General features: G+C 47.4%; 1 protein-coding gene across 1 annotated transcript in view; it reads right to left on the reverse strand.

Moving 5' to 3' along the window:
• The window catches only part of ttn.2 (titin, tandem duplicate 2), a 201,248-nt gene that overhangs the window by 64,779 nt on the left and 109,904 nt on the right, over nt 1-26,565 (reverse strand). The window contains 57 exon segments of the mRNA XM_054614804.1: nt 635-822; nt 1,682-1,963; nt 2,073-2,378; nt 3,287-3,589; nt 3,685-3,966; nt 4,066-4,216; nt 4,753-4,976; nt 5,251-5,565; nt 5,777-6,076; nt 6,632-6,928; nt 7,090-7,186; nt 7,960-8,180; nt 8,268-8,415; nt 8,612-8,763; nt 8,854-8,983; nt 9,108-9,289; nt 9,408-9,716; nt 9,894-10,008; nt 10,443-10,757; nt 10,864-11,090; nt 11,180-11,488; nt 11,585-11,884; nt 11,988-12,281; nt 12,392-12,676; nt 12,817-12,994; nt 13,133-13,251; nt 13,498-13,640; nt 13,782-13,938; nt 14,298-14,600; nt 14,689-15,219; nt 15,378-15,680; nt 15,814-15,994; nt 16,101-16,219; nt 16,295-16,419; nt 16,673-16,826; nt 16,925-17,230; nt 17,316-17,512; nt 17,882-17,987; nt 18,069-18,368; nt 18,471-18,770; nt 18,855-18,970; nt 19,060-19,246; nt 19,465-19,761; nt 19,856-20,143; nt 20,609-20,908; nt 21,023-21,170; nt 21,421-21,572; nt 21,676-21,963; nt 22,121-22,235; nt 22,477-22,664; nt 22,838-23,140; nt 23,272-23,571; nt 23,652-23,921; nt 24,250-24,516; nt 24,604-24,728; nt 24,845-25,253; nt 26,121-26,399. Coding sequence (XP_054470779.1) covers nt 635-822; nt 1,682-1,963; nt 2,073-2,378; nt 3,287-3,589; nt 3,685-3,966; nt 4,066-4,216; nt 4,753-4,976; nt 5,251-5,565; nt 5,777-6,076; nt 6,632-6,928; nt 7,090-7,186; nt 7,960-8,180; nt 8,268-8,415; nt 8,612-8,763; nt 8,854-8,983; nt 9,108-9,289; nt 9,408-9,716; nt 9,894-10,008; nt 10,443-10,757; nt 10,864-11,090; nt 11,180-11,488; nt 11,585-11,884; nt 11,988-12,281; nt 12,392-12,676; nt 12,817-12,994; nt 13,133-13,251; nt 13,498-13,640; nt 13,782-13,938; nt 14,298-14,600; nt 14,689-15,219; nt 15,378-15,680; nt 15,814-15,994; nt 16,101-16,219; nt 16,295-16,419; nt 16,673-16,826; nt 16,925-17,230; nt 17,316-17,512; nt 17,882-17,987; nt 18,069-18,368; nt 18,471-18,770; nt 18,855-18,970; nt 19,060-19,246; nt 19,465-19,761; nt 19,856-20,143; nt 20,609-20,908; nt 21,023-21,170; nt 21,421-21,572; nt 21,676-21,963; nt 22,121-22,235; nt 22,477-22,664; nt 22,838-23,140; nt 23,272-23,571; nt 23,652-23,921; nt 24,250-24,516; nt 24,604-24,728; nt 24,845-25,253; nt 26,121-26,399 — 13,286 coding nt within the window.

Here is a 26,565-nt window from a genome sequence, read left to right on the forward strand (position 1 = left end):
ACACAACTGGAATCTCATGTACTGTAATCACACTAGCATTGATACGATCTAAGTAATCTTCAGTCTCAGCCTTTATAAATCTTTAAGATTATAATCATTCTCTGACCCTGTCTGCCTCATTTAGTCAAATTGTCTGTGCAAAGAATATATGTCATTAAAATAAATTAAACCAGAGTCCATTGGATTTTTATCCATTTTTATCTCTAAAATCAACATGTGGAATGTGATCTGTGTGCATAATCACCGTTAACAAGCCAGTTGAACCTTAAAGGTTATTTATCAATTGTTGACCAGTAGGACCAGAAAGAATTCCTTTACTAATTATGTTGTTATCTGTAACTGTCATTTTTTGGCGCATCATTTATTTAAAGTGATGTCAATCAAACCTCGAGGTTGTAGAAAAAGGTCTTTGTGTTGGTATATATGTGTTTCAATGTCTCCGTATATGTTATAGTTGTACTATGTTGGACACAAATGATAACTGAACCAAACCCCGTCTTTTTAGTGCTTCACACACAGGATTGATTAAATGTAACCTGTGTATTAAACTTCATATCTCATATCAGCTGTTGGCTGAGTCTTTTCTTGTTAAGAGTTTAATTCGATAGAATCTTTATAGCACTGATCTGCCCACCCTGCAGGAGGTCCTGGTGCAGGACGAGGTGACGGGCATCCACAGGTCTCTGTTGGTGTCTCTCTTCTCGATGATGTAGTTGGACACGGCGCAGCCTCCGTCATCCAGAGGAGGGTCCCAGGAGATCACCATGTAGTTCCTGTAGATCTCGTTGAACACCACGGGGCCCATCGGAGGCTGAGGACGGTCTGACAGGAGGAACAATTCATACAGGTGAGTCCTTCATTTTGATTGGCTTTTAATGTCCGGGCTACGATCGAAAAGTCAAATAATTACTAATACTACTAATTACCTAATGTCTACTCCTAACCACCTTTCCTTGACTACGATGGAAAACATCACAAGGAAAGATGTGAAGGAGCATTCAGAAAGACAAACGTGGTTCTCAGAGAATCCGACTCCACTTCTACTGACCTACATAATAATGATGCAACCGCAGACATTTCTGCCGTGGGGTCGGCACGGTGAAGTTATATTATAAATGGACGACAAAATCATTTCCTATTCTTCACTGTGTACATTTTAAGAAGATCTATTAAGCAGTTTATATAAAGAGCTCCCTCAGGGAAAGCTGCTTCACCTGTGGTGAGAAATGGAGGGAAACCAGAGCTCCTTTCAGTAGAGCGCACAAACCAAAAACTGACAATTCATTCATGTGTGATATTAATTCAACTGTTCAATGTCAATAGTTACTTTGTCCATTGTGTGACTTGAATCCTTCAGTTAAATCCGAGCTTTTTACTTTGTAGTTATTGATTGATGGACTTAACGGATGCTTATTGTTATTGCACCAACACCTTTGCTGCTCTCAAGCTTTAAATGTCCAAAGAGCTGTTATCGTGGCAGACACTTAGATACTTCATAAAATACTTTTTAGACCGCAGCCCTGGAGTATGAATATGAAAACCAGCTCAGAGTTCTTCTTTCCTTCTCCAGTTTGTGTTCCTAACTATCAAATCCTTCATTTCTAGTCTGAAACTCGTCATTGGATCCAGAATCTGTTGATCCTGTTCTTTCCTCTCTACGTGAACCAGAGCAGCGACTCACCGACCACGGTGATGGTGCAGATTCCTGTGCGAGTTCCGGCGGCGTTCTCCACGCTGACGCAGTAGCATCCGCTGTGTTCCCTCTTGGCCTTGCTGATGCTGAGGCTGAGGTGGCGCGCGGTGCTGTGGAGGACGATCTCGTCCTCCACCTTCAGCTCCTCGTCGTTCTTCGTCCAGGCGATAGCCGGGGCCGGTTTGCCGCTGTAGCGTCCCGACAGTGTGCACGTGTCTCCCACCTTCACCATCATCTTGTCCCTGAAATCCAGGTCCAGGGTTGGTGGTTCTGAGGGGCGGACAGTCACATGTTATGGTTCATATTGTCTTTAGTTCTTTATTCGAGCACATTGAGTTTTAGATCATATACTTAAATGTTGTGTTGTTGCGTCTCTCACCGAGCTCGTCTTTGCACTGGACCGGTTTGGTGGCGAAGGACGGTTTCCCCTGTCCCACCTGGTTGATGGCGGAGACTCTGAACTCGTGGCTCGAGCCGTCCTTCAGCCCCGTCAGTGTGAACTTCCTGTCCATCAGCTTGCTGTCTGCACCTACTCGTGTGAAGCTGTCCCGGCCGACCATGCGGGACTGAAGGACGTACTCGGTCACCTCAGCGCCGCCGTCGTACTTGGGCGCTCTCCAGGCGACGGAGAGGGAGTCCTTGGTGACGGCGGTGATGATCAGGTCCTCTGGACGCTCCGGGACGGCTGGAGGACAAACACACATTATGAGACGTATTTAAGGATCGTAGCTCTTTAGTAACTACTTTCTGTTTTAAAGTCTGTATTTAAGTTTGAGGCGAACATTTTTAATTATGTTGTTAATTATGTTGTTAATGGTTCCGGGACAGAGGATGTCGCATGTATACAGATTGTAAAGCCCTCTGAGGCAATTTGTCATTTGTGATTCTGGGCTATACAAAATAAACTGAATTGAATTGAATTTAATATTTATATTACGTTAAAATATTATACAGGTCCCATAGTTTTAAATAAATGTGTAGAAAGTAGCTGATGAAAATGGACCCAGCGTTTAATAGGCAAACTAATATGGAGAATAAAGTTTCTAATAAATAAAAAGTAAAGATTATTTAAACATTCAGTATTCTATGTCTATATTGGGAACCAAATTACAAAGTCTTTCAGGCAATCTTCTAAATTCTCTACAGACACTTTTACAGGTCTTTATTTAGTGTCGTATTGGGGCCATAGTGGGTAAAGATATCTAAATTATTACGGAGCCTGGGAGGAGTGTATATTCAGAGAAATAAATCTGAAAAACCTTCTGAGATTTAAATTTACAAGAAAAGAACTCAAATCAGTGTGTTGTTTTCTGATGAATAGGTCTAATTCACGGCTTCAACATTTCCTTTCTTAATAAGTTCTGATGCTGATCATAATATGGTGATTGATTTCTTAATTGATAATCTGATTGCAAAGTATAATTTGATTGGGTCGTCCACTGCAGGAATAAAACTCAGCGGCATCTGTTCTGTGATGAGTTTGATCCAACCTTCAAAGATGAAGCCATGTTTTTGAGTTCTCTCTCAGAATATGACTTCCCTCCACCAGCTCTTTAAACTCAGATATTTCCGGTTGCTTTGTGTCGGACTTACAGATGGGGTCCTTGATGAGAACCATCTTGTCGGTCTCGATGAACGGTCCCATGCCGATGATGTTCTCGGCTGCGATCCTGAAGAAGTAGCCCTTTCCGTCGATGAGTCCCTGCACCACGGCGTTGTTCCTGGTCACCGTGTAGGACACCGAGGTCCAGCCCATGCGGTCCGACTCCCTCTTCTCGATGATGTAGTTGGTGATGGCCGAGCCGCCGTCGTCCTCGGGGGAGAACCAGGTCAGCTTGCAGGAGTCGTTGGTCAGGTTCTCGCCGGCGAAGGGAAGACCGACGGGTCCAGGGACATCTGGAGGGTGGGAGAGGACAGGAAGTCAGGCATCTTATCACCCTCCAACAGCTGATTCATCACAAACACAAACACGTCTGATAACCCCGACTCACCCAGGACCTCCACGATCACGGCCTTCTTCCTCTCTCCTCCCTCGTTCTTGGCACACAGCGTGTAGATGCCCTGGTGTTGGCGTCTGCAGTTCTTGATGACCAGTGAATTGGAGATGCCCGTCTTCTCCACCGCGGCCTCTTTGGGCACCTCGGCGTCGTCCCTGCACCAGGTGATCACGGGGGCGGGTTTACCAGACACGTAGGCGATGATGCGGATGGTGCCGCCGGCGTGGACCACGATCTTCTCCTTCACCGAGGCGTCCAGGTCCATCTCAGGAGGAACTGGACGAGGGAGGCAACGGTTTATATTTAATAAGATGTTTTATCATCAGAAACACTCGACTGATTCCACGGTTCAGTGTTGGTGGATCAGATTCTTACTTGTTCTGTCTTTGACCTCGATCAGCTCAGAAACCAGTCCTGGTTCTCCAACTCCGGCCGCGTTCACGGCTCGGACTCTGAAGCGGTACAGACCGCCTTCCTTCAGACCGGCCACCACGAACTTGGTTCCTCTGATCTCGGTGTCTTTTGCCTGCAGAGAGAAGAGAGGAGAATCAGAAACTCAACAAGTTGGTTAAGTGTAAACTAACTTTTTATATTTCCCTCTCTGGATGCTGTATTGTGGTCTTTGTTGTTGATTTGCTCTTTATCAACTTTAGCGGGAACATAAAATGTCTGCTGTCTTTGTTCAACTAGAGATAAAAGGTTGGCCCCCTCATGTTTATGATATATAACAATACTCTGCTATTAATATTTGTTGTGTATTATGTGTTGAACATATATTTTCACCAAAAATTCTTAAAATCAAATCTCCTTTTTCTCCCTCAGTGTTCATTTCAATAGTTAAGTTTCATACTGGTCCCTAAATGGTTCCAAACTAGTAGTGATGTCATTAATTCTGCAGGTACATCCAGGTAAATCCAGGTAAACAGAGATTTAAGGTGAGCTCAGAGAGACTTCCCTCCTTAAGATGAAAGTCAAACAACAGAGTGAAGATCAGTCGTTTGTGGATGTTCAGTTTCTGACACTGACAGTCGTCATTTCTTCGATGGACGCGATCTCACTGACCTTCTCCCAGCTCTCCTCGCTCTCTGGCTCCTTCTCCTCCTCGTCTCCGCTCAGCAGCAGCCTCCTCTGAGCCTTCTTATCCTCCTCCTCTTTGTTCACCTCCTTGAACTCGGCAATGTAGCCCGTGACCTTCGACCCTCCGTCTACTGTGGGGGGGATCCACTCCAGCTCCACGGTCGACTTGGTCCAGTCCGTCACCTTCGGAGTGGGCGGCCCGGGAGGCGCTGCACGCACACACAGATAGTTTATTGTCTTATTATCGGAACGAACTTCAAGTACATTTATTTACATGATGCTGCCATTATCCTAACTATCCTAAGCTCTGAGGCCTTTTTCTTACTTTTGAATAATTTTACAGAAGCAACAAACGTCTCTAATCAAGTTCAATAAGTTAAATAGAAGAAGAACTCCGGGTTCCGGGTTAAATGGTTTGATAATAAAATGAAAAGCCAAATTATAGTCCTTTATGTAACTGAACCACAGTGAAAAGGTCCTTACTGATGGGGTCTCTGCAGAGGACGGGGTCAGAGGGCATGCTGGGAAGACCACAGCCAGCGGCGTTGGCAGCGATGACCCTGAACTGGTACATGGCGCCCTCCTGCAGGCCGGCGACGTCCCAGTTGTTGCCCAGAGGCAGCGCTCGGATCGGGTCTCGGGAGACGCGGACCCATCGCTTGGCGGTGGTCTCCTTCTTCTCCACGAAGTAGCCGGTGACGGAGGAGCCGCCGTCATACTTGGGCTCGTCCCAGTTGACGGTCATCGACTCCAAACAGACGTCCGTCACAGTCGGCTTCTCACACTGACCGGGGACAGCTGCAGAGCACGGGACAGAAATCAATAATCAATACAGGCACTGATGTATTGTTGAGTCTTATTGAGTCTACGCACATGACATTAATGTCAGAAGATATTTATTATTTGACACAAGTTACTGAGTGACTGAAGTAAAAACTGAATGGAGACATTTCAGTGCTGACATGATGAACCTGAAGCTGAGAGGACAGGAACACTGATCTGAACTTACTGAAGAGGTTTCTGGCCTTCTCCGGCTCGCTGACCAGCGGAGGCCCAACTCCAAACTTGTTCTGGGCCATGACCCTGAACTCGTACTCGTGGTTCTCCGTCAGCCGGGTCACCACGTAGGCGCACTCCTTGGGGTCGTTGGAGACGTGGACCCAGGACTTCCTGTTCTCCTCGCGCTTCTCAACCACGTAGTTGGTGATCTTCGATCCGCCGTCGTCTTTGGGAGGGTTCCAGGCCAGGCCGATCCTCTCCGCAAACACCTCTGTGAACTTAAGCGGTCCGACGGGGGCGCCGGGAGGTCCTGTAGGGGGGAGGAGGGGGGTAGGTGAGTCACATTTGTTGAAATGCTTCTAATTTGTTTATTTACAAGATAAACCACTTCAACAATTAATTAATATTAAATTACAATTTAGTTCTAGCGAAGGTAATTCTTTCGCAACACGTAACCCCACAAAATGATGGGAACTTCCCTTTGTTCTGATTCCCCAACAGTCCGAGAAATGTTCATTTGTCTGACAGGTTAAACAAACCTTGTAGCCAACTGCTCTAAAATACAAAAACTCTGTGCAACAGAAGCACATGGCTAGTTATTATGCAGAATGATGTCATTCGTCTCTATTATGGCGAAGGCATGACCCTCCCTATTCTGGGAAGGTCAGATGACGTCATCCTGCATAATCATTGCCATGTGTATTTTTGTAGCAATCAGACATTTTTCAAACGGGCAGGCACCCAAAATTATAGTAACCAATAACATGCTAAGGCTCGGCCCCAGAAGTAACGCTTAAAGAATAACTACTTTTTTATTGAAACCTGGTGTGACGACTTCTTGAGTGTTAAGCTGTGTGTTTCTCACCGAGCACGGCGAGCTTGATGTCCTTTGTGGCGGTGCCGAGGCTGTTGGTGGCCGTCAGGCTGTAGAGGGCGCTGTCGTGCCTGCTGGCCTGTTGGATCAGCAGCGTGCACTTGTTCTGGGTCACCAGTTTGCTGATGTGCTGGTCGTACTGGACGGCGGCCTTCTCTTCGGGTTTGGCCACACTGGCTTTCTGCCAGGTGAGTGTTGGGAATGGACAGCCGCTCACCTTCGCCACGATGCTGACGTCACAGTCCTCCTCGCCCTCCATGGCCTCACGCAGCTCAATGGTGGGAGCGCCTGCAGAAACACGGATGCTTTAAGAAAGTGGCCTGCAGAACACAACAAACTGACCAACATCCTGAAAAAATCCAATATGTTCTGTCCACAGTGGTCCAACACTATTCTACAGTTCTAGCTGAATAAGGAGCATGTGATTGGCTGAAGCAGCTGTCACATACATGTCTGGTCCTTGATGACCAGGGGTCCGGCGGTGGCGGAGGGTCGGCTCGGTCCAGCGGCGTTCACGGCTTTCACTCTGAACTCATATTCTCCTCCCTGCAGATGAAAGACAACACAGTCAACAGTGGTCTCTTCATCTTTATCTCACAGTGATTCCATCAGTAAGGTTCAACACAGATCATAGAGTGAAAGAGTGGATCTTAGCTTCGTTTCTCAACTTGTTTCATCGGTATTTCTTAAGCAGGAAAAAAGTGTCCAATTACTTTTGGGGTTCCTCATGGTTCTATTTTGGGTACATTCTTTTTTTCTTGATACAACAACTGGTCATCTAGGGTGAACAGAACTAAAGCTACATATGTTTGTCTCATTTTAATGTCTATACTGTCAACTAACAGTTTAAATGTCACTTGCATGACCCCAAGGATAAATGGTAAATGGACTGCACATATATAAACTTTTCCACGTTAACAGGCAGAGCATTACAGTCTCCTCAACCATGGCTGTGAAGGTGGCGTTACCAGGGATTTTTGTGGGACCTAACGGACGTAATTGCTGGATTTTCTCTAGAAATAATAATAGATTCAGTTTTAATGTACACCACAGAATGGGACAGTGTCAGTATCTAGTTTCTAGAGTAACGCAAACCACCGCCATGTATATGCCTCGTGATTCGGATCTTTTCCATAATCTAACGGCGGCCCAATGCTTCACCCTCCCACCAAGTTTCATGGAAATAGGGCCAGTTGCTTTTCTGTAATCCTGCTGACAAACAAACCAAACAGAAAACATGACCTCCCTGGTGGAGGTCATGGAGAGGCCCTACATGTTATTTACTAACTCATATAGTGCATTAAAGAACATAGACCGACCTCCTTCAGGTCCTCCACCACGAAGCTGAGCTCCTCCACGTCCCTCTTGTTGCACTGCTTCCAGGTCTCCTTCTCCTTGCCGCTGGTGTCCCAGCTCAAACGCTCGATGATGTAATGCTTCACGGGAGAGCCGCCGTTGTTTTTGGGAGGCTCCCAGCTCAGAGTGACGGTGCTCTTTGTCACCAGGTTGACCTTGACCTTGGTAGGAGGGTCGGGGGGGTCTGGGGAAGAGGAAGAAGAAGAGGAGGATTAGCATTGAAACATTTACGTTGAGGTTTTGTCAGTTTGAGCAGCAGGTCTGTCCTCACAGATGGGGTCTCTGGCCCGGACGGGGTCGGTGGTGATGGTGAACGGGCCGAATCCAAGTCTGTTCTCAGCTCGGACCCTGAACAGGTAGTCCTGACCTTCCAGCAGACCCGGCACCACGTAGGCCTGGCTGGCACAGGCTGCATTCACCTGATAACAAATCAACCGATCCATCAGTCAATCAATCGCAAACAGCAGAATCTATGTTTAACTCAAATTAATAAATAAAAGAGTTTTCAAAACTTATTCTTGAAGCTGTGTCTTAAAGCAGACTCCTATGCGGCCAACAACAACATCTAATCAAGGAAGTTAAACTGTGTTGAGAAATGGACTGAGCTGTGCTCACCTTTGTCCAGGCCTTGTCAGTGAGACATCTCTTCTCGATAAAGTAGCTCTTGATTCTCTCTCCTCCATCGCTGTCTGGGAGCTTCCAGATCAGCCTCATGGTCGACCGGGTGACGTCAGTAACCCTGAGGTCCTTCGGAGGTCCGGGGACGTCTGCACCGGTGAGATAGAATTACATTAAGAGATCAAAGAACAGGAAAACAGTGGCTCCAACATGCTGTACACTAACAAGTTAAGACATACCAAGGACAATGACTCTGACGTTGACGTGTTTCTGTCCAGACTTGTTCTTGGCGGTGATGGTGTAGCGTCCAGAGTGGGTCCTCAGACTGACGGGGATGGTCACAATGGACGTGGTGTCTGTGGACTCAACCTGAACACACAAAAACATTTTGAGTATTAGACTAAAATCGATATCTGTGTAGCAGACAGTTTCTATTAAACGTACAATTGCAAATAAAAGAGATTTGAGAAAATCACGGTGTCGCTGCTCTCACCTCGGAGTCCACGGGCAGCGTGTGCAGTTTGTTCTTCTTGTGCGACTTGGCTTTGCCGTCAAAGTCCCAGGCTACCTTGGGAACGGGGCGGCCCGTGATGGTGGCGGGGATCCTGATCGGATCTCCGGCCCGGATGCACACCAGGTCTTCAACCAGTACGTCGATGGAGATGGTAGGAGGTACTGTCAAAAACGAAACATCAGTGAAACATCAGTAAAGGACAGGGAGACATACGTAAAAAAACAAAACCATTTGTACAATAAGAAAAGTTATGCATTGAGACTTTAAAGTGGGACATACGCTTGACGTCCTCAACCAGAACCTCGCCGGTGCGGGGACTCGGGTCGGACTCGCCGATATCGTTGACAGCGATGATCCTGAAGCGGTAGCGTTTCAGCTCGCGGAGGCTGGGCATAGTGAACTCGGTGGTGGGGTGGAGGGAGTCTTTGTCATTCACGCTCACCCACCCTGATGAGCCCTCATCCTGGATCTGGATGATGTAGCCTTTGATGGGGCTTCCTCCATCACTCTCTGGTTCTTTCCAGGACAGCGTGACACTGTACTTTGTCTTGTCAGCCACCACAGGAGCAGCGGGCATGCTGGGAGGAGCTGGAGAGGAAAGGTGCAGTTTTTAAAAAAAATAGCATCCAATTTGGGAAAACAGAATTTATCATCTTTTAAAACACAGAGGAACCGGTCTGTTCAAGACTACTGATCTGGTCAAAACCTTATTTTGATATGCAAGACTCATTTATTATCCAATGCTTTAAAAAGAGGTCTACTCACTGAGTGGATCAACAGCAAAGGCAGAGTCGGACGGTCCGCTGAACGGTCCTGTTCCTGCAGAATTGCTGGCAGCAACCCTAAACTCGTACTCTGTTCCTTCAATCAGACGAGTCACCTGGAAGACACAGAAAGATGAGTGGATTCAACAAACCCCTTTGGCTAGCAGGCCTTCTCAAAGGTCTGTGATTATCCATCCTGAAGGTCTGTGAAAAACTTTCTTAAAAGGTCTTTGACAGACCATTTTGAAGGACTTTTTTGATACAACCCAGAGCTGAAGATCTACAAAAAAACGTCCTAAAGGTTTTTGTTGGACGATTCTAAAGGTCTGTAACAAACCCTTTTAAAGATTTGCAATGGACATCAATACAGGGGCCCAAAGGACCTACCTAAGGGCCTGGACGAAACATCCTAAAGCTGTGAGAAAGATCTTAAAAGGAGTCTGAAAGACAATGTGGGGTATACAAAAGCTGGGATCAAATGCAGATCCTTCACCTGACAGTGAGGCAACACTTTACATTCAACGTAATAAACAAAGCCCCAGCAGCTCACCTGGTACTCCCAGCCTTTCATGCCCCTCTTGGAGACCGGCACCTTGTTGACTTTGGCCCAGTAGGCGGTGCCTTTCTCCCTCTTCTCCAGCCAGTAGCCAACAATCATAGAGCCGCCGTTGTCTCTGGGAGGCTCCCAGGTTAGGGTCATGGAGGTCTTGGAGTACTCTGCGATGGTTGGTTTCTCTGGTGGGCCAGGAAGGCCGAATGGGTCGGTGATCAAGACTTCCTCCGTTGCGCAGGGGTCGGATTTACCGTAGCGATTCTCAGCTTTGATCCGGAACAGGTAGGACTTGTTGGTCTCCAGGTTCCACACCTGCAGGAGAGGGAGGTGGTGGCTCCATTAGAGTAAAACAGGGCTTTTAAATCCTGTGACAACCTGTGTTATTGTTATTATTAATATAATTATTATTAGGACATACCCCGTATTTTTTCTCGACGATGCTGTTGGTAACCACCTCCCACTGGGGCTCAGGTGGAGCTTCCTGTCCCTCTTCCAGCTCTGGTTCCTCTTTCACCACATCCCTCTTCTCAACAATGTAGTTGGTCAGCTCGCTGCCACCGTTATCCAGTGGCGCGTCCCAGCGAAGGTAGCAAGACTCGGCCCTGATGTTGGACACGGCCACATTCCTGGGTGGAAGTGGTCGGTCTGAGAGGAGAACAAAATAAAATTAGTACATAATAAGCACATCCCGTCTTTTCTGCCTCTGACAGAGTGGCTGACGTGTTTCAACTCACCCAGCACCATGACAGAGATGGTGTGCTTGGCTGAACCCATGTTGTTGGAGGCGCAGACAGTGTAGCTGCCGCGGTCCCTCCTATTGGCTGCTGGGATCGACAACGCAGTCTTTGCGTTCATTCTCCCGGTCACCTCCGTCTCAATCAGCAGAGTCTCGGTGGGCTCCTCAATAACCACGTCGTCCTTGGACCACTCGATCTTTGGGATGGGGAGACCCAGGATATCAGCCGGGATCTCTATGGGCTCACCCTTCTTCACGGTAATGGAGTCGCCCTTGAAGTGCTTCAGCATGTGGACCTCAGGAGACACTAAGAGGGACAGGAACAAAACAAATAACCATGAGCATCCCTTATAAAAAAAAGAAATTAAATAAAAATAGGGTTTTTAAGACCATTCGGCCTCACCTTCGTCGTCCTGGATGACCACAGTCAACGGGATGGATGGCTCGCTCTCTCCGATTAAGTTGGCACACTTGATCCTGAATTCATACATCCAGTCCTCTTCCAGACCCTCCACAGTCATGATCATGTTGGGGCAGATCTCTGTGTTGCAGGGCTCGAAGGCCTGCTGGTCTTGCCTCTTCTTCTCAATGACGTAGCCGATGACGGGGCTGCCGCCGTCGTTACGAGGAGGCTTCCAGGTCAGTGTGATGGAGTTCTTGGTGCGCTCGGTGTAATGGAACTTCTCGGGGTACGATGGTGGGCCTGCAAAACCGCCAAAGCAACCATTAGTCTCCACTGTTCAAACAAGACCAGAGACATTTAAGGATACATTTCTGAATCAAAATGAAGTGATTTTGGGACTCACCCTGTGGGTCAACAGCCTTAATGAGTCCCAGCTCTACTGGCGGTCCCATTCCGTACTTGTTCTTGGCGATGACGCGGAACATGTACTCCTGACCCTCCATGATGCCCACGCACTCACACTTGGACGAGGCGGTTTCAATGGGCTGCCTCCACGTGTGCATCTTGGCGTCTCTTCGCTCCACTATGAAGCCAGTCAGGTCGCTGCCACCGTCATCTACTGGGTCATCCCAGTTCAGGAAGATCATCTTACGTGTGACCACAACGGGCTTCAGGTCTGTGACGGGTCCAGGGACATCTGGAGATACAAGAATATTAACCTTCTGTGTCCATTTTTATTTCAAAGCATCAATTAATTGCAAGTTAACTATTAATGATAAAACCTAAGTCCAGCCCCGGTCCACTTACCCATGACCTCAACTCTGGCCGAAGCAGACTTGATGCCACTGGGGTTGCAAGCAGAGATCTGGTATTTTCCACAGTCCTTCCTCTGGACGTTCTTGATTGAAACAATGCTGTCGTTGCCCTCGGTGAGGATCTCAACGCGGTCTTTGTCAGGTTTGCTGTCGTCCTTGTTCCAGGTGATGGACGGGTAGGGTTTACCCGTGACTGTAGCAGGTAAACGGAGTGTCTCTCCGGCTCTGATGACCACACCGCTCTTGACAGAAAGCTCCATTTCAATCAGTGGCTTCTCTGTGGAGGGCAACCAAGGAAAAATCCATTAAAGAAAAAATATAAGATATTGCCACATCCCTGAATGACACAACATCGGCCTAATTGAATCCCAGTTACAGTCTTTTAACTATTTGCTCCGTCTTGTTTTTTCGGCTCACCTGCAGGATTCCTGACAAACACAGACTCTGTGAATCCTGGTGTTCCCTCTCCGGCAGCGTTGCAGCCGATGACTCTGACCAGGTACTTGGCTCCTTCACGGACTCCATAGACAGTGAAGGCCCTGGTCTTCCACGGACGCTCCGTAGACCTGGACCAGTCCTTTGAACCAGCCATGGTCTGGAAAACACCACAGAACAGAGACAGATCAAATCAAGGCTGTCTAATCTGATTTAACAAATATGAACGTTCAGCTGCATCGAGGCAGGAAGCTGAAAACAAATATGAGTTGAGCAAAAGAAGACTTGATGATCTGACCTTATCCACGTGGTATCCCAGGATCTCTCCTCCACCGTTGTCTGCTGGTGGGTCCCACTCCACGTCGATGGAGTGGTCGGTAGTTGCCACCACTCTGGCAATTGGAGGTCCAGGAGGTACTACAGAGTCAGAAATAAAGCCAGGTGGGACATGTTACCTCTGAGACTGACTATAAATCCATGAAAAAGTATCCTGTTTAAGATTCTTATGATGCTTCAGATTTCCTGAGAAGCTGTTTGAACAAGTATTTCTAAATATGTAATTATTCAGACAGCAAGACAATGACAAAGATTTTCCTCCACTTTGACAGATGCAAAAGTTGATTAGAGTCGTACTGAACACAGGGTTTAGAACAGTTAACGTACGGATCGGAGCCTGGGCCGTCTTGGGTTCGGAGGGGCCGCTGAACTTTCCGGGGCCGGCCTGGTTCTCAGCCGCCACCCTGAAGATGTAGGTCATCCCCTCCAGCAGACCTTCAACGTTCAGCTCAGTGTTGGCGACAATGTTCCTGGAGACCAGGGCAGAGGGGAACATTCAGAAAACAAGCAGAGAGACTTTTGGTAAAATGGTATCAATGTGTTTTGGTATTTCCTCACACATTTGACAATATCCAGAGAGAATAAAATGGTTTGTCATTGTTTTTCCTCACCTGTTGACACGCCCCCAGCGTGAGCTGTTGATTTCGCGGCGCTCCACCCAGTATCCCAAAATGGGGCTGCCGTTGTCGTTTGGCTCGTTCCAGGTGACTAGCATGCTGTTGGAGGTAATGTCATCGATCTCTGGCTTTTCAGGAGCCTCGGGAGGTTCTGAGCAGGAAGAAGGGATGGGACAGCAGAAAAATAAGTTTGTGTTTTTCGTTTTCATGATACATTTAAAGTTTTTGTTTTAGCCATGTTATCAATATTCTTTGGATTTTTAACACAACAAAAATGTATTTTAAAAAATGGTTTTATCGGATAATATAGTTTGTTATATTTGATTTACGACTTTAGAAATATTCAAGACAAGTGTGATTTAATTATAAGTTAATAGCAAAAAGTGTATATAAATACAGTGGCCCAAAGGGTTGCCTGAGTTGACTTTTTAAAAACTTTGTTTAAGTATTATTTATGTTAAAAATAGCTCAGCTCGTAGCATGAACAGGAGTTATAATAAATAACCATACCGAAAGGATTCTTCGCGATGAGCGGTTTGGAGATGCAGTATGGACCAGCGCCGAACTTGTTCTCGGCCACGACCCTGAAGAGGTACTCCTTCTTCTCGATGAGTTTGGGCACCAGGTAGCGGCATCCTCTCAGTGTGGAGGTGACGCAGCTCCAGCCGATCTCCAGCTTGGAGTTGTCCTTCTTCTCCAGAGTGTAGTTGAGGATCTCACTGCCGCCGTCGTCCAGAGGAGGACTCCACTTGCAGATCACAGAATTCTTTCTCACTTCCTCAAACGTGAAGTTCACTGGAGGCCCGGGAGTATCTGTGGATGGACGAATCCATGTTTCTACTGATGAAATGTCTAAAACCTAAAACAGAAACTTACCAAAAAGAAAATAAATATTTCTCACCGAGCACATTGACCTCGCAGGTTGCGGAGGCGATGCCGTGGTCGTTCTCCACCTTCACCATGTAGACGCCGTGGTCAACGCGGAACGAGTCCCTAATGGTGATGGAGGACACGCCCCTGTTGCGGTTGTCGATTGCCAGACGTTCGTTTATTGTTGGGTAGTCGGTGTCCTCCAACTCCGGTTCTGCTGTCTCCTCCACCTTCTTCTCCTCCTCCGTCTTCTCCTCTCCTTCCTTCTTCTCCTCTCCTTCTTTCTTCTCTTCTCCTTCCTTCACCTCCTCTTTCTTCTCTGCCTCTCCCTCCTCTTTCTTAACCTCCTCCTTCTTCTCCTCTTCTTTCTTCTCCACCTTCTTCTTCAGGGGTTTCTCCGGTCTCTTGCGGAGCGCCTCAGGCTGGATCACCTGGTTGTTCCAGTACCAGGTGATCTGAGGGTATGGCGAGCCGGACACGTTGGCGTCCAGAGAGATCTCGCAGCCTCGCTTTACGCTGAGACCGGACTGCAGGCTGCCACTCAGGAAGACCTTTGGAGGATCTGAGCGAGAACAGAAGATGAAAAATTAACAAAACATGAGAGTGGTATCAATCCAGACATCTAACTCTCAGCAGGATAGAGAATCATTTCTAAAATGTTGACATAAACCTTTAAAGTTAGTTTAAAAGAGACTGTAAAACTGATGAAGGCCTCCTTACCAATGGCGTCCGAGATCTTGACAAACGGCGAACCGCGTGACGGTTCACTGACCCCGGCGGCGTTCTCGGCTTTCACCCTGAAGGTGTAGTTCTTGCCCTCCGTCAGCCTTCTGACGGTGTAGGACAGAACGGGCACCAGGAAGTCGTTGCACCTCTCCCACTTGTCCTCGCCCTTCTGCTGCTTCTCCAGGACGTAGCCCATGATCTTGGCGCCGCCGTCGTACATGGGAGGCTTCCAGGTCAGGGTGACGGTGCTGGATGTGGGGTTGTGGGTCTCCACGTCCACCGGTGGGTCGGGAATGTCTGGGGATGAGAGATAGACTTCAGTAACATTTCTCTTGGACACAAAGACGTTTTTCAAGATTCATCATCAGATTGGTGGAGTAGTCTCATTTTCATTCATTATATCGAACAGGTAATGTCTGTTCATTCTTACGTTTCTGGTCCTGGGCGATGACAGGGTTGCGGAGCTCGATAAACTCCCCTCCTCCGATCTTGTTGACGGCCTGGACTCTGAAGTAGTACTCTCCGTTGGGGATGAGGTCTTTGACGTTCCAGCTCACCTTGTTCTCTCCGGACATCATGTTGACGTAGGTTCTCCTGCCGGCCTCACGCCGCTGCACAAACAAAGGAAACATCAGGTTAGATCTTTCAGGCACCTGATGTCCGATTTAAAAGACATCAGGGCAGCTCAAGAATAAAAAAAATGGCGCCGTCTCAGACCTGCAGGACATAGTGAATGACGGGGCTGCCGCCGTCGTAGTCTGGAGGATCCCAGGTTAGTTTACAGGAGCTCTTTGTGATCTCAGAGGCCAGGATCTCCTTACATTGACCAGGAAGACCTGAGGACAGAGAGCCGTGTTAATCAGTAATCCTGAGACTGATAGCTGATCATGAGAATGTGTGTGATAGAGTACCGATGACTTTGACGTTGATGGCGGCGCTGGCTGCTCCCAGTTTGTTCTCCAGCGTCACTTTGTACTGTCCAGCATCAGAGTGAAGGCTGCTTTCAATCTCCAGGTGACAGGAAATATACTCCTTCCTGTTGGACACAAACAATCCCATCAGCCGCTCACGCTGACAGAGTGCATTTTAAAAGTAAATTTCTAAAGTAGTTTCAGCCTCTACAATATAATGAACTAAATATATATTGGACAAAACAAGACATTTGAAGACGTCACCTTGTATTCTGGGTAACCGTGATGGACATCATTAACCATTCCAAAAACTTTATAAACCAGATGATTCTGCAGATTAATCGCTAATGAAAAGCCGGATGAAGACGTCACACTGACCTGAAGCTGAGGCGTTCGTCGGCCTTAAGCTCCTTGCCGTCTTTGTGCCAGGTAATCCTGGGCGACGGTACCGCTCTGAAGGGAACTGGGATGTGCAGCTTTTCTGTTTCTACGACAACCAGGTCTAGAGTCTGGAAGTCCAGTGTCGGGTTACCTGGAAACAGAGAAACATAGTTGTGTGTAAATTTGATGATTCCAGCAGAGGAAACGTGACCCTCTGAGGGCGGCGTTAAGCCCAGCAGACGCTCTTACAGTCGGACTCCTTGGCGAAGACGTTCTCAGAGATGTCTGAGGGCTCGCTGACTCCCACGGAGTTGATGGCCCTCACTCTCAGGATGTACTCCTTCTCGGGGACCACGCCCTCCTCCACGCGGTACTTCAGCTCCTTCACTGGACGGGAGTTGACCCTCATCCACTTCTCTGTGCCGGCCGCACACATCTCGATGTGGTAGCCGGAGATTTGGCAGCCGCCGTCCCTCAGCGGGGGTTTCCAGGCGATGGACAGGAAGTTGCGACTGGCTCCGGTTATGTGCAGCTCAACGGGTGGCGATGGGACGCCTGGAGGGGATGGGAAGATTTGGACTCTATTTTTTCCGCAATCTTCTATTACAATTTTTTTACAAGCCATCATTACTGGACTAACCTGTTGGATCCTCAATGGTGAGGATCTCGGTGGGTTCGCTCGGATGGCCGACGCCGGCTTCGTTCTCGGCGCTGACCTGGAACTGAACCTCGGTCCCCTCGATGACGTCCGTCACTCGGTACTTACAGTCTGGACCAGAGGTCTTCCCACATTTCACCCAGCGAGTTCCAAGCTTCTCTTTCTTCTCGATGGAATACCTGGAGGGCGGAGTAATCGAAAGGTAAACACAAGTTCATTCTGCACCTCCCCCCGCAAAGTTATTTTAAATGCAGTCCAACAAATACTATGACAGGATGTCTTAAAGAGTTTGTAAGGTACTGTATATCTGGCATTTCTCTTATATTTGGTTAAAATACCATCAACAGAAATACTAACAAACATCTTGAGACTACGAGAATCACAACTGGGAGACAAATTGGAAAAATTAATTAAACAAGACTTAAAAAACAGCAACATCAGTACGAAGCAGATTCATCATCAGAATGGCATGAAAGACTATGAATGAATTTCCTAAACTTTAAAACTCTTGCTAATTAAGATTATGATGAAAAACAGAAAAAACTTACTTCAGGATGGGTCTTCCACCGTCGTTTTTAGGCTCCTCCCACTGCAGGTCCACGTATCTCTTGGTCACAGCATTGACAGTGAGGGAGTACGGTGGCCCGGGAGTAGCTGTAACAAACAAATCTTATTAGCTTTGCCTTTCTGATTAAAAGACTTGATCTCCCTGACTAAAACTTCTCTTGAACTTACTGAAAGTGTCTTTGGCCAGAACAGAGTCACCCAGCTCACAGAACGGTCCAACACCAACGGCGTTCTCTGCAGCAACACGGAACACGTAGAGCGATCCTTCGTTGAGCGGCGTCACTGTGTACTTCAGCTCCTTCACCGTGGTGTCGACGGCCTGCCAGCCTTTACGCCTGGCGTCACGCTTCTCCACCACGTAGTTGGTGATGGGCGAGCCTCCGTCACGTTCAGGCAGCGTCCACTTCAAGTCGGCGCTGTTCCTGCAGATGTTGACAACATTCAGCCAGCGAGGAGCCGTTGGAGGGTCTGAGGAGATTAAGATAAAGATTATTTAATGTCAGCTCTCAGAGATTTACATGGTGTTTCTGTTCTAGAGCATCGGTTTGACCGAGTGTCATTATGTCTTACTGAGTCTCTCTTTGCAGAGCACCGGGTCGCTGGGCTCGCTGGGTTCACTCTCTCCGGCCACGTTGACGGCGCGCACCCTGAACGAGTACTCCTGCTTCTCCATCAGGCCCTTCAGGAAGTGCTCCAGGATGTTGATGTCCTCCGCCACGCGGATCCAGTCCGTGGTACCGCTCTTCAGCATCTCAATGATGTAACCCTCGATCTTTGCTCCGCCGTCGTGTTCCGGTTTGGTCCACATCAGGAAGCAGGAAGTCTTTGCCACATCCTTCGTCGTGGGTTTACCGGGAGGCCATGGAGGATCTGGAGGAGTTAGACCATGAAGTTTTTAAATACTCGGAAACAATTTAGATACTCAAAAACAACTAAAGTGAGTAAATGTTATACCGATAGGATCTTTGATGAGGATTTGGTCCGTCTCCTTGCTTGGTTTTCCAGTTCCAGCCAGATTCTCAGCCAGGACTCTGAACTTGTACTTCTTCCTGGTGGGAAGGCCTTTGACTCTGCAGAGGAAAAACACATCGCATCAACACATAGGAATACAAGAAAGAAGCAAAACTCATTAAAGGCAGCAGACAAGAGTAAGACCCACCGGTAGTTGGTGTCTTTGATGGGCAGCTTGTTGCATTTGATCCACTTGTCGTGGTCAGGTTCGTATCTCTCCACCCAGTATCCGGTGATGGGGCTTCCTCCGTCCTCATCGGGCTCGTACCAGGCCAGGGTCACAGAGTCCTTGGCGATGTCCGAAGCCTCCAGCTTGTAAGGAGCTCCAGGAGTGTCTGAGGACAAGAGGGGGGGGTTGAGGTTAGTCCCAGCTGATCTGGAGGTGCACTGATCTGAAATATCATACCTGACCAAGAAAGGACCAATCTACCTGAAACTAATATGGACTGAGCCATCAAAGACAAAAGCCACAACAATTGGAAAAAAGCCTAGTAGAAATAGAAGAAGTAAACCTTAATGTGCTTAACCTCAGTTCTGTGGTTAGGTGACCTACCGAAGGGGTATCTGGCGATGATGGATTGGTGATCGGCTGGTGGGCCAATACCAAACTGGTTCTCAGCGAAGACTCTGAAAATGTACTCCTTGAACTTGATCAGGCCCACAGCTTTGTAGGTGGTCAGTTTGACAGTGGAGGACAGCCGGTGCCAGATCTCACTGTCGGCAACTCGGCGCTCAACAATGTAGTTGGTGACTCTGGAGCCGCCGTCATCACGCGGTGGGTTCCAGGCCAGGAAGCAGGTCTCGTTGGTGATCTCAGAGATGTCGAAGGCAGCCGGAGGGCCAGGTTTATCTGTGCAAGAAAAGTTTCATTTAATTAACCAGAAACTAACAAAGTCTTTATAGAATCTTTAAATTCATTTTTCTCCGTTGTCTACTGGTCTTACCGAGGATGTTGACGTCGACGGTGGCTGTGGCGCGCCCGCTGCTGTTGGTGGCCTCTATGATGTAGGTGGAGCTGTCGTCTCTCTGGGTCTTGGCGACAGTGATGGTGGAGTGTCCTGGCTTGGTGTCAATGGACACCCTGTCGTCTGGTTTGAGGACCAGGTCGGCCTTGGTCCATTTCACCCGGGGTTCGGGCTTACCGGTCACCTCGGCGGGGAGCTCGATCTTGCTGCCAGCCTTGGCGGTCAGACCGGCCAGCAGCTTGGCGTCCAGCTGGATCTCTGGAGGCTCTGCATGGATAGTTAAGACGAAGGGTCAGTCAGAAGTTTGTAGTTTAGAGGATAATTAACAGGATGTTGAAAATGTAACCATTAACTTCATCAGCTGGAACAAATTTAAGTTTACTCTTATTACAACAAAAACATGAATACGTCAGTGTGTATTTCCCAGAATGCCACTTTGAGTAGTCCACAGTATGTCTTGTAGAACTCCCCCTGGTGTTTGTTGTTGGTAATCATTTCTTACTTTTATTTATTTACAACTACAGAGGCTCTTCATATATTTTGTTCTTGATTCTGCCTGGAGCCATAAGTTTGGAGGATACATTTGAAGAATTTGGTTTCACCTGAATATTAATGAAGAATATATTTTGAAAAACATCCTTCAGATAAGGTTCTAATTACATCTAAATGATCAGGATTAATCCATCTCACTCTATCGTACCTTTTTTGGAGTAAAGTAAAAGTTCTAGGTACCTTTGGGATCAACGGCCTGGATCTCGTCGGTGGCCTTGCAGGGCCGACTGGCTCCGAGTCGGTTCAGGGCTCGGACTCTGTAGGCGTACCACTGGCCCTCGGTCAGACCGGTCACCTGGCACTTCAGCTCGGGCACCATGTCCCCGCAGGGTTCCCACTTATCGGTTCCTCTCTGGCAGCGCTCCACGTTGTATCCACGGATGCCGGTGCCGCCGTCATACTTCGGCGGCTCCCAGGTCAGGAAGATGCCGCTGGCTGACTTGTCTCTCCACCTCAGGTTCTCTGGAGGGTCGGGGATGGCTGGAGGGAAACAAGACGGGAATGTCAGAAAACGTCTTAACACTATTTAGACTCTTTAACTCTTTTAAGACCTTATGTCTTCTCTTGAAACATTTTATCTCTGGTGTGACTCACTGGCAGGAGAGGAGACGTTGACGGGCTCATCGATGTACGCCGGCTCTCCGGGTCCACACTTGTTGCAGGCCACGACTCTGAACAGATACTCCTTTCCTTCAACCACATCGGTGACTGTGAACTCCTGATCCTGGATACCTGCGGTCACCTGAGAGATGGAACAGACGGATAGAGTTTAAAATCATCATCTGACATCTGGTTAAAGAGTTCCTTATCTGAAGCATTTAATTACTAATATTGAAGTAAAATGTCTGAAGAACTAGTTTGGTTGTATTTTATTAAGAAGAAGAAGATGATGATGATATTTTGAATTGAGTATTCATTCTTCATTCAGTTTATTTCATGGTACTGGAACTAAAGCTACACGGTACTGTGTGATTCAGATGTTTAAGTCGTACCTTGACCCAGGTCTTGCGGGACACGTCCCGTTTCTCCACCTGGTAGCCAGTCAGAGGACTTCCTCCGTCGTGCTCTGGAGCCTCCCAGCTCAGGTGGACGTGCTGCCGGGTCACCTCCAGGACCTTGAAGTCCTTTGGAGCGCTGGGCGCCGCTGGAGGAGACAAACAGAAATACAATGATACCAAATTTTAAACTGAAAACAAAAGCAGTTTTTCTTGTTAGCATTGAAAGGAAATAATATTTCGGTGGCATACCGATGACGTTGACTTCGATGTCTCCGGAGACGGACATGACGTCGTTCTCCAGATGCAGGGTGTAGGTGCCTTTGTCTGGGCGGACGCTCGGTGTGACTATCAGCTCTGTGAACGTGGACTTGGTCGTCAGGCTGACGCGTTCGTCAGCGGTGGTCAGCTCCTTCTCTCCGAAGGTCCACTTGGCGACGGGGGTCGGGTAACCGGTGATGGGGACTCTGATGGTGAGAGGCTGAGGGACGATCACCTCCAGGCCGTCTTTGAAAGCACTCAGGTCGAAGGATGGACCAACTGGAGAGGAAAGAGAGAGGCATAATGGGAACCGAAACGTTGAATGTGCTTTTCCTAAAACTCTAATTTAATATTTAACAGTTAATATGTTACTTTACAACTGTGTGATATAACTGCTACAGAAAAATAAATAAATAAAAAACATTGTTTGTCTCACCATGTGTGTCGTCGGCCAGCAGAGGTCCGATGATGTTTGACGGGTCAGAGACCCCGGCGGCGTTTTCAGCAAACACTTTGTAGTTGTACTTGGTTCCATATTTCAGACCAGACACCTGAAGTAAAAAGTTAAAGGTACAGTGTTCAAATAAAATAGAGTAAAACTTGAACCTAAATACTGGAAGATTTGTAATGTAAAGCAGCCGTTGGAGGGCTTTGACTAGCAAGACTTGGGGGCCTTTACTGTGTTTTTTACAAAGAGGCATCTAGAGGAGGTTACTGTGAAGCAGCCAGACGTTTTCATCCTGTGAACCTCTGAACAACAACCAAAAAAGCAGGATATATTTGAATCTGTACCTTGTAGAAGAGGTCGGGGCAGAGGCGAGCGTTGCAGCGGAGCCACTTGTCGGTTCCTTCCTCGCAGCGTTCAATGATGTATCCGGTGATCATGCTGCCTCCGTTCCTCAGAGGAGTCTCCCAGCTGAGCTGCACAGAGCTCTTGTTCTGGTCCTGATAGACCAGGTTCTGAGGGGGACTTGGACACTCTGCAGGGGACGGACACAAAAACACACAAATATAACTCGGGGCATTCCAGGTTTTGTGTAAGTAATATAAAGTAATTTATAAAGTAGTTTATGAGGGCAAAGAAGAGCCTTTTGGGGTAAATTCATGTTAAAGTTTCTTACTGGACTATAAAGGATGATGAATCCAGACTTACCGATGGGATCCATGATCTTGACAGGCCGTGAGGCGGCGCTGGGCTTTCCTTCACCAGCTTTGTTCTGAGCCTTGACTCTGAAGATGTACTCTTTGTTCTCGATGACGTCATTAATGATGGCGCTCAGCTCGTCGGCTTTGGTCACCTGGACGGGCGTCCACTTCACGGACGTCCTGTCGCGAAGCTCGATGACGTAAGAGGTGACAGGAGATCCTCCGTCCGACTCGGGAGGCTCCCAGGAGACGGTGCAGCCGAACTTGGTGACATTTCCAACAAGCACGTTCAGAGGAGCTTCAGGAACATCTGAAAATAATATTTAACAGAAGACAGATCAGTGAACTGAGACAAACGTTCTGGGAATTTGATTACCAAGTATTTTTTAAGAATCACAAGGATCATTGTGCCGATGTCAACAAATATCAAGTTGTTCTTACCAAACTTGTTCCTGGCCTGTACGGGTTTGTCGGTCTCCACGTTGGGTCCGCTGCCGACCCGGTTTCTGGCGCAGACTCTGAACAGGTACATGGAGTCCCTGTGGAGGCCGGTCACCGTGTACTCGGGGCTGTCAGCGTGGTCGGTGGCCAGCGTCCAGGTCTTTCGCTTCACATCACGTCTCTCCACCACGTAGCCGGTAACTTTGCTGCCACCATCGCTCTCGGGCTCCTCCCATGCCAGGCTGACCTCGCCATCGGCGGTGTCGACCACCTGCAGGTTCTTCACGGGTCCAGGTACGTCTAAAAGGAAAATACAAGAATAAAGTTACATAGCAGAAAAGTCAATAATGGCTTCTCAGCTTTAGCTTTGGAGAACTCACCGATGACCTCCAGGTTGATGAAGGCTTCTCCCTCTCCGTGTTTGTTCTTGATGATGATCTTGTATCGGCCCTCGTCCGACTTCAGGGGGTCCTTCAGCCGGTACTCTGTGCGGTCGGCGGATGTGTGGATGTTGTCTTTCGGCAGACTCAGGTTGTTGTACAGCCAGTCGGCCTCGGCCTTCGGGTAGGCACTGTAGGGGACGGCCATGACGATGGGCTTCCTGACGTCGGTGACGTAGCTCTGGTCTGTGGTCTTGATCTGAGGCACAGCTGGAGGAGGAGGGAGCAAGGAGACGCCGTCAGAAAAACAACTAGTGGGGTAACAGGTCATAGTTTTATGATCCGTTGCAACAACAACACAGGACTATGCCATTCTGTTTTCATTTTCATCTTTAGGCTTTGCGCACTTCATTCATCAACATTGAGACCTTTGTCTTAAGTCTGGACCATTGCTACTTCAAAACTTGTTCATGCATCAACCTTTATATTAGACTCTGAGTCAGGATTCATTCCTCAGAGTCAGAGTCCAGGTAAAATCTTCAGATTCTTAATTGGACAAAAGTATTTCTTTCTTTAAACAACTGATCTTTTCTCTTACCTGCCAGCTCCAGCTTGGCTTTGGCATCTTTGTCCTTGACGACGATCCTGTACTCTCCCTGATCTCGAGGTCGGATCTCACAGACCTGCAGTCTGTGGACTTTCCCCTCGCTCACCATCTGGTATTTGTCTCCCTGGACAACCGTCATGTTGTTCCTCAACCACTTCACTTCCAGACGGTCTTTGTTGAGCTCCACCTCGAACACGATGTCTGAGCCCGGAGGTTCAAATGCGTCCTGTGGCGGTCTGACGATCTCCACCGGGGTCTCTGCAAGACAGGAAACAGATTCATGAGTCTACCAGACCCGGAACAGAAGAGGAACTAGTTTATACTGTAGAATCAGAAGAACCTCACCATCAACAAAGAGCCTGGCTCTGGTTCTCTTCTCGTCTACACCACAGGCGTATTCACACTCATCGTCAGGTCTGCACTCCTTGATACGCAAGGTGCAAATCTTTCCTTCTTTTTCAAACGTGTATCTGGGAAATAAACACAAGTTTAAAAAACTTTAGCATCTCCGGCTATAAAAGCAAAGTAAAGTTCTGATTGTTTGAACAGAGTTTGGTCCATGTATAAGAGATCCTTAGTGTCGTACCTCGGTCCTTCTCTGATCTCACGTCCGTTTCTGTACCACTTGGCGTCGGCTTTCTCTTTGGTGAGCTTGCAGGTGAACTCTGCATCCTCAAACTCTGTGATGGTCTGGTCCTTGAGCTGCAGGCTGAAGTCCGTCGGCGCCTCGCTGATGATCAGCTCGGCGGTGGACTTGTTCTCTCCGGCCACGGCGGTGTACTCGCCCTCGTCGGCCAGCGTGCAGTCTTTGATGGTCAGCGTATGCTTGTCCTTGTCCACTCTGTAGACGACGCGTTTGTTGAAGACGATCTCTTCGCCGGCCTTCATCCACTTCAGAGTGGCGTTGGGCCGGTTGACCTTACAGGAGAAGCTGATGGTCTTCTTCTCCTGAGTGTCGATGTCCTCCAGAGGAACCACAATCTTCAGACTCTCCTCTGAACAACACAAAGCATCACATGATCAAGACTTTCCCTCAGTGGGTGATCAGAAACTAAGAAGACTAAAATGTAATTTGTTTGTTTGTTTGTTTAGAGTAAAGAGAGCTCCAGTCTGTCACTGCAGATGTACTGGTTTACTTTGGTTTTCACATCTTCAAACTCTAGTTTGACACTCATGCTTAAATAAGGACTCTAATGAACCGGCCATGACTGTTAATCTAATGAATATATAGTGTTTTTAATGGTTTGAAAATGTTGCATATACAGAAGTGCATAAGTTTTGATATAAATGTTCAAAAGTTATTCTTTTCAATTCCTTAGTTTGTGGAAAATGAACATCTTTAACCCTTTTTATTCATTCAACAAAATCTAGTAACTTGCTCACTCAACACTTTTACAATACTCAATGCTAAAAAGATGCATTTTGATTGGTTCCAAGAAGAACTTAGGTTAGAACATGTGGTAACTTTGATTGGAAAGAAGAATATTACTTTTGTAGAAACTGACTTTACATCATAATATGAAGAGATTCATCAACATCAATGTTTTGAATAATCGTTGATATATCATAGACTGTTACCTAGAATTTAGTGTAATGGAAATAATTAAAGTTTTGGATTGTTGTTTTTTTTATAAAAAATAACAACAGTGTCAATATTTCTATGTGGTATAGTAATTTAAAGGGTTTACATTCTGAAAATGAACATTTGGTAGCTTTTATCAGGACTGAAGATGGTTAAAAGATTTACTTATTGAAAGTGTAAAACAATATTAATATAGACTTTTTTAACAAGTGTTGAGCTGATTCAAACTGCACACTGACTCTGTTACTGAGGACCTAAAAGGTTGCGGTGCATCACTGACCTTTGACGGTGAGGTTACAGGAGCTCTTGGCCTGCTCTGCTCTCTGATTGGTCAGGACGATGCTGTAGTTGGACTCGTCTCCCTTCTGGGCGTCTCTGATCCTCAGGGAGAAGACGTTGTCCCTCTGGACCATCACGTACTTGCTGCTCTCGAATATCGTCTCCTCGTTCTTCAGCCACTTGGCCTTCGCTCCCTCTGAGTTCACCTCGCAGTTCAGGACGACCTCCTGACCTTCTTTGGCCTCTGTGTCCTTCAGCGGCGTGATGACCTTCAGTTTCTCTGCGGGACAGAAACATCAGACACCGATGAGATGGAGACTTCTTACCAAATACATACATAGGTATCACTGCTAGTGAAGTCAACCTCAAGGAATGTGTTTGTTAAAAATCTAACTTAAATTATTACTTTAAATTATGTTTGATTTTTGAAAATGTTCTTAATTATT

The sequence above is a fragment of the Anoplopoma fimbria genome, chromosome 16 (genome assembly GCF_027596085.1).
Source record: "Anoplopoma fimbria isolate UVic2021 breed Golden Eagle Sablefish chromosome 16, Afim_UVic_2022, whole genome shotgun sequence".
In the NCBI taxonomy this organism is placed as follows: Eukaryota; Metazoa; Chordata; class Actinopteri; order Perciformes; family Anoplopomatidae; genus Anoplopoma; species Anoplopoma fimbria.